This window comes from Archocentrus centrarchus, unplaced genomic scaffold, assembly GCF_007364275.1.
Source record: "Archocentrus centrarchus isolate MPI-CPG fArcCen1 unplaced genomic scaffold, fArcCen1 scaffold_24_ctg1, whole genome shotgun sequence".
NCBI lineage: Eukaryota > Metazoa > Chordata > Actinopteri > Cichliformes > Cichlidae > Archocentrus > Archocentrus centrarchus.
In genome coordinates, this window is record NW_022060254.1 from 2,419,121 (window position 1) to 2,429,809 (window position 10,689).

General features: G+C 48.0%; 2 protein-coding genes across 5 annotated transcripts; both read left to right on the plus strand.

The window, feature by feature from the left end:
* The first annotated feature begins 1,215 nt into the window (after positions 1–1,215).
* Positions 1,216–6,948, plus strand: LOC115775732 (RNA-binding protein 4.1-like). Of its 2 annotated transcripts, XM_030723226.1 has the most exons (4): positions 1,284–1,430; positions 2,249–2,677; positions 3,043–3,782; positions 3,870–4,879. In XM_030723226.1, the coding sequence occupies exons 2-3, from the start codon at positions 2,266–2,268 to the stop codon at positions 3,774–3,776; spliced, it is 1,146 nt and encodes a 381-aa protein (XP_030579086.1). In that variant the 5' UTR covers positions 1,284–1,430; positions 2,249–2,265; the 3' UTR covers positions 3,777–3,782; positions 3,870–4,879. The 2 variants fall into 2 exon arrangements, with proteins under 2 accessions (XP_030579087.1, XP_030579086.1); XM_030723227.1 differs by lacking the exons at positions 3,043–3,782; positions 3,870–4,879 and adding an exon at positions 6,859–6,948 and having other exon boundaries at positions 1,216–1,430.
* Positions 2,564–8,972, plus strand: LOC115775731 (RNA-binding protein 4.1-like). Of its 3 annotated transcripts, none has more exons than XM_030723223.1 (3): positions 2,564–2,677; positions 6,859–7,283; positions 8,006–8,972. In XM_030723223.1, exons 2-3 carry the CDS (start codon positions 6,878–6,880, stop codon positions 8,857–8,859), a joined length of 1,260 nt encoding a protein of 419 aa, XP_030579083.1. In that variant the 5' UTR covers positions 2,564–2,677; positions 6,859–6,877; the 3' UTR covers positions 8,860–8,972. The 3 variants fall into 3 exon arrangements, with proteins under 3 accessions (XP_030579083.1, XP_030579082.1, XP_030579084.1); XM_030723222.1 differs by lacking the exon at positions 2,564–2,677 and adding an exon at positions 5,669–5,960; XM_030723224.1 differs by lacking the exon at positions 2,564–2,677 and adding an exon at positions 6,265–6,408.
* The last annotated feature ends 1,717 nt before the right edge of the window (positions 8,973–10,689 follow it).

Sequence of the window (10,689 nt, forward strand, 5' to 3'; positions counted from 1 at the left end):
TCAAAGACGTGCCTGTTATATTATTTGGTGAGTCTAAATTGGCCGTGGATATGAGGTCAATAAAGTGCTGTGTGCAGGGTTAAAATGTCACTCGTAGTCTACGGTGCTCTGAGCCGTGAGCATGGATAGAAAAGTGGGATAAACATGAGTGTGGAAAATGAATTAAGCCTTGAACTCGAAATACATACAGCATCAGTACAGTCGTGGCCAAAGGTTTAGAGAATGACACAAGTACACAAAGTTTGCTGCTTCTGTGTTTTTAGATCCTGTTGTCAAATGTTTTTGTGGTATACTGAAGTACAACCACTCAAAAACATTAAAGCAACACTCTGAAAACACATCAGATCTCAATGAGAAAGAAAACCCTGCTGCAGATCCATGCTGGCGACCTGTCGTGCACCAGGAGGACCCCAGGACCCGCTGCACCAGTGCAGGGTCTGACAGTAACAAGAGGAAGAACAATGTTCCACCTTCCTTTAAAGCAGGGATCCTCAAATCCAGGCCTCGAGGGCCGGGGTCCTGCAGGTTTTAGATGTGTCCCTGATCCAACACACTTGAATCAAATGGCTGAATTACCTCCTCAGTATGCAGTCAAGTTCTCCAGAGTCCTGCTAATGACTTCTATATTTGACTCAGGTGTGTTGAAGCAGAGACACATCTAAAACCAGCAGGACACCGGCCCTTGAGGCCTGGATTTGAGGATCCCTGCTTTAAAGCATCCAGGTGAGAGTGCCCTGCCAGCAGGTACTTTTGTGGCAGGCCTGAAATGATGTGGAAATGCTTTTGGGGGATTTAGTTCATTTTCATGGCAAAGAGGGACTTGGTTATTTAATTCCTATGTTCAGTCTTGATAATAAATGCAAACTGCCATCATAAAATCTGAGCAGCAAACTTGGTGATAACCTCTCTGGGGAGTATTTCCTGCATTTTTAAATATACATTTAGTTTTCTTTGCACTGCGGCCGCTCTCACGGTCCTGCGTTTGGTCCTCTGCAGCTGCAGAGACTCATGATCCGGGTCAACGGGGACCTCGGACCCGTGATTCATCACAGATTTCCGGGTCATCAAAGTCCTCTAATAAAAACCACGCAAATCCTAAAATGACTTCCACAGGGTGCACATAGGTACTTCCGGATGTGAAAAGGGCCGTTTATCTGACATATTTCCCACAGGAGCGTTTACAAAAATAAGTGTTATAAAGCTGTACTACAGCAGCTGATTGGTGGTTTTAGTGCAGTATTTAGATATCCTGAGCAACAATCTGCTGTTTCCAAGCCGCCAATAACACTCTGAGGAAGAAGACGCTGAGCTCCCGTCCGGTACGCGGCGCTCGGCTCCAGCAAGCAGCCGAGGAGCAGCACCGGGAAGCGGACGCTGCCGCAGCACCATTTCGGTCTTCATTCATTGCTGAGGCCTACGGCGCTCTGTGGGTGAGTTGGAGAGTTTGATGTCGAGATGTGAGGTGCACCTGTGTGTCGGCGACGCGGAGCTGTCGCTGCAGCGCTCATTAAAAAGCCGAAACAGCGCGCTGAGCCGGCGAGTTTGTAGCTAGCGAGCACATTAGCTTCCTGGACCTAAGCGCGTTTATAGTAAAACATTATAATAATATAAGTAACAGTGGGTCAGTTGTGGAGTATTGTGAGCTCAACGGTGTTTGCATAGTTTAGAAACTATGACCAATACGCCCCAGCTGTAGCGTTAGGGTTTGTTATCATGGCAGTAATGTAACGTACGCGTTAGTGTTGAGTAAGCTAGCTGCTTTACGCTCGGACGGCTCGCGTCGCGCTGCTGTGGACGTGCGTACACGGACGTGAACCTCTCCAAACTCCGCTGTGTGCGCGCTGTCGTGCAGTACGTTATCGCTCAGACCAGGCCCCCCTGCGGTGCCCCTCTGACATGCGTCATGTAGGTGGAAGTTTTAAATAAGTGTACATAGACTTGACTGCGCACCCGGAGGCATGTGAGAGCACCTCTGAGGTCTCAGGTGAGTTTGGAGGAGGAACCTTTGTCCTTGTAGTGTCTCTAATATTCGGAGCATCTTCTGCACCCTAATATAAGTCAGTGAAAGCTGAGTGATGAGTGGTTTCTCACTTTTACTGTAGTCTTGAAACCTGATTACTTTTTGTAGGCCTCTGCATTAGTTTAGGTTGTCTCCAATAAAGTGACATATTGGGGATGGCCCTCGCATCCTTTTAATCAGTATGTATGGAATGTGTTTATAATGGACATATTTTTCTAAATCTTCTAGGACACACAGAATTCATCATGGTGAAAATTTTTATTGGCAACCTCGCCTCCAGCACCACACCAGAGGAGCTGCGGGAACTCTTCGAGAAGTACGGCAAAGTCACAGAATGCGACACTGTCAAAAACTACGGCTTTGTCCACATGAGCAGCATGAGCGAGGCGGAGGAGGCCATTAAAAACCTCCACCAGCACCAGCTGCACGGCTGGCGCATGAATGTGGAGATGAGCAAAGGGCGGCCAAAGTCCACCACCAAGCTGCATGTCAGCAACCTCGGGGAAGGGGTCACGAGTGAGGTTTTGAGGGCCAAGTTTGAAGAGTTTGGCCCAGTGGTGGAGTGTGACATTGTTAAGGACTATGCCTTTGTTCACATGGAGCGAGTGGATGATGCCATGGACGCCATCAGTAAGCTGGACAACACAGCCTTCAAAGGTGAACTCTTGGGCAGGGGAGTGTGGTCTTTGCTGTCTGTACGTACGATTTTTGGCTTCTGTTTTCCCGCCGTAGGCACGAGTAAAGTCCTCAGTATAGAGTATGGATAACTGCTGCCATATGTGACCAGGTGGACTGAAAGTAATCACGTTTAAGATTGGAAATGTCTTTTGTAAAGCCAGTGGCAGTGCGCCTGATGATTAGGCGCTACGCTGCCATTCAGTCACCTGCACATTGTGCTGCACATTGTTTCGGTTCGCTCAGTCACTGTCGGTCAAATGCCTTTAACGTGTTTTGTGGTCGTTAAGCACCTTTTGGTGTCAGCATCCCCACGGTCTCATGCGTGTCTTCTCTTTCCTCACAAGGCAAGCTGATGAGCGTACAGCTGTCCACCAGTCGCCTTCGCACTGCCCCGGGAATGGGAGATCATACGGGCTGCTTTGTCTGCGGGAAACATGGTCACTGGTCGAAAGACTGTCCAGTCGGTCGGAACGGTAGCCACGGTGACAGCACGAGAGGTCGCAGCGCCTGGGCCCCCCCACACGGTCCCCCGAGTTTTGGCAGGGGCAACTACGGGATGGCAGCAGCTGATTACATGGGCGGCTCTGCGTATAGTCGGGCTAGTTTCGTAGGTGGGTTGCCTCCGCCTCCCCCCCGCAGGCTTAGCATCTACGGCTCTGAGCTGGGGGATCGTTATGGCAGCAGAGCAGCGGGCTCCTATGCTGACAGGCCATCAGCCTTTGATCGTGACAGTCTCTATAGCAGTGTTGACTATTATGAGAAATACAGAGCTCGGCCTTTTGGCTCGAGCTATTTCGAAGATCGGCGCATGTCCTATCTCCCCCCTCCCCCACCCCCACCTTCCTCTCTCTCAAAGCTCACATCCAGCGTAGACCCATTTGAGCGGCGGCCTCTGCCTCCACCTGCATCGACTGCCGCGTACTACGCACGCGAGCGCAGCCCGACCAGACGAGCAGCGGCCCCCTCGGCAGGCTCGGCCTACGAGCGAACGCGACTGTCGCCCGTCTCTGCGTCCAGGAGCTCCTACGCTGCCGCACGATCCAAGGATCATTACGCAGCACGCTACGCGCCTTACTAAAGCCAGGTGAGCGCCACAGTAATAACGTACTGAGTCTTTTAAAGCTGTGGTTAGTGGGGTAGTCACCCCTGCTTCTCTGCTCTCTCTCTCTAGGTCTGACTAACTACACGACTTTAGCGTCACTCCTTCAAGCGTGATCCCATCACCCCGCGTTGATGAATAAGGAAACAAAGACTCCGTTTGGAAAATGGTGTCCGCGTCTTCCAGGCGTCTGAGATGCCAGTGGCCTGCAGACTCGTCCTGTCAGTCACGTTCATGCAGCTTGTTTTCCAATGGGATGGTTGGCAGATGTTACAGTCGTGACATTTATCACATATAAAACAATTATCTTACTTGCTCTGCAGGGTTTCAGCTCAGTTTTTAGCCAAGTCTTTCTTTCGTGTCTTTTTGTTACTCATTGCAAATTGTTAAAATGTTAGTTTGTCATTAAGACGTGTTCTTGTAATACATAAACATTTAATTTTTTTTTTTTTTTAGTTAACTGAGATGAGGGTTAACCTGTGCCGCTTATTAATGGCGTCTTATTTCACCCCTTCACGCTCGGTTGGTGTCGGTGTAGCGGATGTCGATAAAGAGAAATGTTTGACTAAAGCTAAAAAAGTGTGAAAAATGATGGAGCATCCAGCAGTCTGCTGCAGCGGGCCGAGAGGCCTCCTGTGTTCTTTATCCCAGGTAAAGCCAGGTGTGGGGAATCGTGCCGCTGAGCTAGGATTTACCGTCTCACTCTGAGATGAAACCAAAGTGATCAGAAACATTCCAGCTGTTTTCTGAGTGTGTGGGATGTTCGATCGATGCAGTTTTGCTCTTCTAAAATTCTACAGAGGAGTGATGCAATGAGACTGATGCACATTGTGCGACTAAGAAACTGTTTTCTTCCCAGTGGCAGTGTTGCAGACTGTGCATGTAGCTAACAGCAGATGCAGAGCGAGGGCTCTGCTGGATCCATGTAAACGCTGTAAGCGGAGAAGCTCGGGGCGCTTCCTGTGCTCTGCTGAAGGTGCCTTTGTTTGCTTACAGGCCTCTGAAGTTTGTATTTTTCATACTAGCTGAAAAGAAAATACCAATATATCTGAATGATTTTTAATAAAGCCAAATTATTTTGATGTTCTTTTCAACTCTTGGATGAATACAGTGGCAACAGATGTGGCTGCATGTGCAATATGATTTCATATTTTTGCTTTAGAAATTTACAATATGGTGGCATTAAACAGATGAACATCAGAACCAGAACCCAGATGTTTGCCTATACTGGGGCTCATGTGAGAGCGAAGAACAGTCCAGTTAGTCCCTCCTAAAAGAATTTTGCTGTGTATTTTTCTGCATCATTTGATTAAAGCTCTCCACTGATAGAGGGTCCCAGCTGGGTCCAATCTTTCAAACAAGGGGTTCGTTAAAATCTGGAGACTGACCAATGGAGGGTTGTAGGGTTGAGCAGCTGTTCAGGGAGTGAAACCTTCCTACTCGGTAAGGTGGAAGCAGCAGGCCTTCCACTGGGTTTCATTTTGGGGATAAGTCTGCTTCAGGGTTTGTTTCCAGTGAGTGGGAGTATGTGCGCACTGAAGGCCCCACAGTCAGGGTCCTGTGCGTGATTCTGCAGGTGGTGCGGAGAGAACAGGCACAGACGGGGATAACACCACCTTTTCTCTGATATCAATAAAGGTGTTCTATGAGAACAGCTTGGACAAAACTAAACGTGTGCGTTTAGGGGGGGGGGGGTCCAATTAAAACCACCTCAAACTGGAAATACTGTCGGGAACGAAGGAGGCAGACTTGGTCTGTAAATGATCCAGCTGTGAGGGGCCTTTGTTGGCGCTGATGCAGATGTGCTCGGGAAAGGTTCACTCAAACTGAGGCATTTTTCTCCCATCAGAAACATAAATCATAAATGAGCGCTGCTCTTCCTAAACAGCTGTGTGTGTGTAGATCCTGAAAATGCTTTAGTGCTCAGGTACTGATCATACACGTTTAGAAACATGATTGTGGGACATTTCACACAGACTCATCCTCCATCTTGCGTGTTGGTTTCCTTTATCTCCGTGGGTGAGCGCCGTGGCTTAGCTGTGGCTGCTAGCTGGTCCCTCCCAGAAAGCGCTAGCGGGGCTAGCCGCATGTATCCGCCTGCTTGCCGCGCTTAGCCGCCATTTCATTGTTTGAGGGCGAAGACGAAGAGCGCAGCTTTCAGAGGTAGGAGCTGGGGTTCCCCGACATGATCACAAAGCTCGGTCAGGAGAGCGAGCGGCTGCCCCGCAGCTGCCGCTGATCGGAGGGTTTGTTGTGAGAGAGCTGCTAACGCAGCGTCCGAGCTGCGGGCTCGCAGCGTGTGCCGAGGAGGCCTTAGCCTATAAGTAGCGCCTTATGTAACTGATACCGACTCAAACTTAACGCGGTGTGGTAATGCAAGTTTAATTTGGCACGATTTTGAAACACAGTCAGTAGCTGTGGTTCGTTCTGGCCCTGCAGCCCGAGCTCTGTGCTCGGAGAGCGGCTGGAGTCCCGCCGGGACGCCCGTGTGCTCTGAGGCCGGCGTGTCGTTGCTGCTAAAGGCTAAAACACCTCCACTTTTCGGCTCTGAGTTTGTTCTTGACGCCAGCTCCGTATGAACAGAACTATCGGCGCTTTGGTTTGCTCACAGGTAAAAAAAAAAAGTGGGCTGCATTAGGCCCATCGCAGCGCCGCGGCCACCGGCTAAATTTCAGCGTCAAACTTTGATTGTTGTGCTTAAAGTTTGGTCAATGGCGCCGAACCGAAAGCTGTCCTCCGTTCACGTTCCCTGTCGATATAGCGGCATGTTGCAGCCTGAGTTTATCTTCCACGCAGCAACATGGCACATGCTTGGCTTTGTTAGTAATGCTGCCGCTTTGTTATTTTGCACATGTTCCTCATGTTGGCAAAACTACTTAACGTGGACCCTCCATGAGGACCCGCTGAGTGGCTGCCCACAGTTAATCATTACTAACTAGTAGGGTTCATCACAAGCTGAGCCGGGCAATGGCAATAAGTGATCAGGTTTATGAAACAGGAGCGCTGGCTTTGTTACCGGGTAAAGGTTTAACTAATGTTGATGTTCCTCTCTTCCCTTTAGAGACGTTGGACCCTGCACAATGGTGAAAATATTCATAGGGAACCTGTCTCCGGACACCACATCAGATGAACTTCGCTCCCTCTTCTCGCAGTATGGCAAGATTGCCGAATGCTCCATTGTCAAGAACTTTGGCTTTGTGCACATGGATGACAAAGCGGAGGCCGAAGAAGCCATCCGCAATCTCCACCAGTATGAGCTAAATGGCCAGCCCATGAATGTGGAATTAAGTCGTGGCAAGTCGAGAGGATCCACCAAACTGCACGTTGGCAACATTGCCTGTACCAACCAGGAGCTGCGGGCCAAGTTTGAAGAGTTTGGCACTGTGTTGGAGTGTGACATAGTAAAAAACTACGCTTTTGTTCACATGGAGCGGATGGAGGACGCCATGGAAGCCATTAATCAGTTAGACAACACAGCTTTTAAAGGTGAACTCTTGGGCTGGGCTTGAATGGGTAGTCAAATTAAAGTATTTAATTCTGTTGTTGTGAATTGAAGGGTAAATTATGGCTAGGCCGCAGGTGAGTAAAAACAAAAGGTAAGTTTTAATAAAGAACGCCAACGTTATTTTAAAGCTGGTATCCGTAATGTCTTCGGTAATATCCGTTTGTGTTGTGGACTCAAAGGGACACAGTGTGGAATTTATGACTCGTCGGGTAAACCTGGTGGGTATTCCAAGTACCTCCAATTCGGTATTTAAGTTATGAATTACGTAGAACACGAGTACTTTAATGACTCAAACCAGAGTCCCATCAATGGACGTGATCCAGTCCTGCTCGGAGTCCATCTGGCGTTTGTGCACAGCTACGCTGATATCGAGATAACAAATTTCGGGTTCCACGGGCAAGTTCGATGTGAACCTTCGGAAACGGGTAGAAGTTGAAATTCACTCCACGCTGACCACATCGCACTGGTTACCTTTTGTTTTTACGGTGCTTTAAGATGCGTTTAAAGTTACGGATTTCAGCTTTAATAACCATATTTTGAGTGCTCATCATATGGTATGTCTACTTGCTACTGTTGGAATAAAATGCAGCTTTTTAGCAGACTGATGCATTAGGAGATGCATTACACACCACGCAGGAAATATCAAATATAATCTTCAGAATCAATGCCGGTATAAATCCTTATTGAGTCTTTTCTTTTTAAGGCAAACTGATGAGCGTGAAGCTTTCGACTAGCCGCCTGCGTACTGCGCCGGGAATGGGAGACAGATCGGGTTGTTATCGTTGCGGGCAGGAAGGCCACTGGTCCAAAGAATGCCCTCTTGACCAAAATGGCTACCACGGTTCAGAGCCAAAGTCTGATGGATACGATGCCTCGAGATTTGGCGGGCGTGGTCGCAGCAGGGGTTATCATCCGGACTTCAGTGGCGATCCAGATTACGGTGGCAGCTATGCTCCTGTGCATGGTTTTTCCCGAGGTTCTGGTCACAGCAGCAACATGGCAGGGTACAGAAGAGGTGCGGGCTATGAGAGTGCAATGAGGTATGGGCCACACCCGGGTTATGGCGTAAGTGCTGCTGCAGAACATAGCATGGCTCAGATGTATGGCGGCGAGGCGGCATACAGGGGCAACGGCTCACTCTATGGCGCGTTCCCAGCCTACCCGGTGCGACGGTCGCCTTACGAGGAAAGAGATCCGTACGGGGTTGTGGACTACTACGAGAAGTACAGGGCCAATTCTTACGGAGGCAGTTATTTCGAGGAACGCCGCGGTGTCCCCTTGCCTGCTCCATCAGCATCCTCCTCCACAGCTATAATGAGGGAACGTCTGCCTCCCTCTAATGTCAACCCATACGAGCGCCCTCCCCTCCCTCCTCCACCAGCCCCAGTCTCCTCATACTACGCACGTGACCGGAGTCCGATTCGGAGAGTTGCTGCCGAGGCGGAGGGATATTCATACGAGCGTTCGCGCCTTTCTCCGGTGACCGCCCTCCCAAGAAGTTCTACCTACGAGCATCCGCGGGATCCCGGCGCTGAGCGGGCACGATACACATACTAGTCCTTGTCCCATACAGCCAGGGCAGAGCTGATTTACATTAAGCAGGTAGGCTAGCCAAAGTGCCATGTAAACATCAAACAGTGGATCTGATTGCTGGTGTTGGGGGGTGGGGGTGGGGGGGGTAGTAAGAATAAGGTTGCAATGAGTACATTTAAGTCTAAATAGTTGAATACATTCACATTACGCTTTGCTCTTATTCCAGGTTATACTTCACAGTGCAGTGCAAACAGTGAGTCAGTTAGCCACCTCTCATTGTCTTATAACATGTTGTGGTATTGGTGCAGTTCTGAAAGTAGCCAGCGTGTTAGTGCAGGTCCAACCTGATCCCATTCATGACTCTGTCACAGCTGAATTTTCGCCCTTCTGAAAAACGTGTCCATAGTCTGAACACATTCAATTAGTGCATGGTGCATGTTGTAAAGGTCAGTCTTATGTTAATATAACCTAAATTGTATTCAGCAGCTTCTAATGTGTTATGTGCATTTTAGTGTATTTGTGTTAGTGGAAGTGTGCGTCATTACCGCAGCCACAGTGAAGCTCATGTGAGCGTTAATGCTTGTAAACAGGGACCTGCCCGGCCTTCAAAACGGTCACACTTTTGTATTCGGGGTTGTGAAATCGAGATGGGAAAACTTTTTTTTTTTTTTTTTAATTAAGCTACATTGTGATTGTGATTTTTTTTTTTTTAATTACAGACAGTAGGCACAGTACTTAACTTCCATTGATTTTCCTTTGCTATGATAAATATGAGGCTTCACGTGTTCAACTTGTAGTAACGCATTGACCTCAAAATCCTTTTTGTCTGTATTGATTTCTCACTATTAGGTTATAATAAAATCTGTCTAAAGTTTGAAGAGTGTGACCTGTGTGTGTGTGTTTGTGCTTCTCATTGACTGTAAAATCTGAAGCTGCTGTGTGAAGACCCTGAAAAGGAGAAGCAGAAGAAATGGATGGATGCCAGATAAATAGAACCTGTGGAACGGATCCAGAGCGCTGCCTCGTGTTAGGGATGGGTGGAGATGGACATGTTTAACATTCTTTACTGTCATTTCTGCAGGTGGAAGCTACAACAGACACCAAGTGGTGTTTGTCCTGGAACGAAGCAGCGCAAATAAAATCTAAAGTACAAGCATGCTAAAATATAAAAACAGCAACGAGGCCGACGGCATTCACGCTGAGCAGGGAGAGCTGAAGTGTTCAATTCAGCTTTATTTATATAGTGCCAAATCACAACAGTCGCCTCAAGGTGTTGAAATGCATATGCTGTACTTTACAATTAAGGTTGTGCCCCCGTATAAGGCGGAGCTGCTTATGTATAGTCATTTTAATATTGACTTACCCCAGGGAATAAGTTCCAGTCTGATATTTAACAGATATTTCACCACTTTTTAGGGCTTTAAAACTGTATTTCATTAGAAGTATCTGTATTTTTAAATTAGATCCACTGTGCTCGTACTGGGCTGGACCCTCTTTTCCCTCCTGAGCTGCTTTCATTTATTGCAGCTGCGGATCAACAAGGTGCTGGAAACATTCCTCTGAGGTCCATATTTATATTACAGTACTGAACAGCGGCTGCACATCCATCATACTAACCTTCCAGCCCTTCCCGAAGGTGCTCTGCTGACCCAGCTCCGGTGACTGTGGTGAACTCACTGTCACATTCAAGAAACTAGTTTGAGACAGAGGTGGGAAGTAACGAAGTACAAATACTTTGTTACCATACTGAAGAAGATTTATCAGTAGTATTTATTTTTTGGACTACTTTTTACTTTTCCATTTTCACATAAATCTGTGTACTCCTTACATTTTCAAACAGACTCGTTACTGTAG

What these genes read in the sequence shown, in the direction of transcription:
- LOC115775732 (XM_030723226.1), top strand. Translation starts at nt 2,266, where the DNA reads ATGGTGAAAATTTTTATTGGCAACCTCGCCTCCAGCACCACACCAGAG. An exon ending in GGACAACACAGCCTTCAAAG is followed by an intron (nt 2,678 to 3,042) that starts GTGAACTCTTGG and finishes TTTCCTCACAAG; the next exon opens with GCAAGCTGATGAGCGTACAG.
- LOC115775731 (XM_030723223.1), top strand. Translation starts at nt 6,878, where the DNA reads ATGGTGAAAATATTCATAGGGAACCTGTCTCCGGACACCACATCAGAT. An exon ending in AGACAACACAGCTTTTAAAG is followed by an intron (nt 7,284 to 8,005) that starts GTGAACTCTTGG and finishes TTTCTTTTTAAG; the next exon opens with GCAAACTGATGAGCGTGAAG.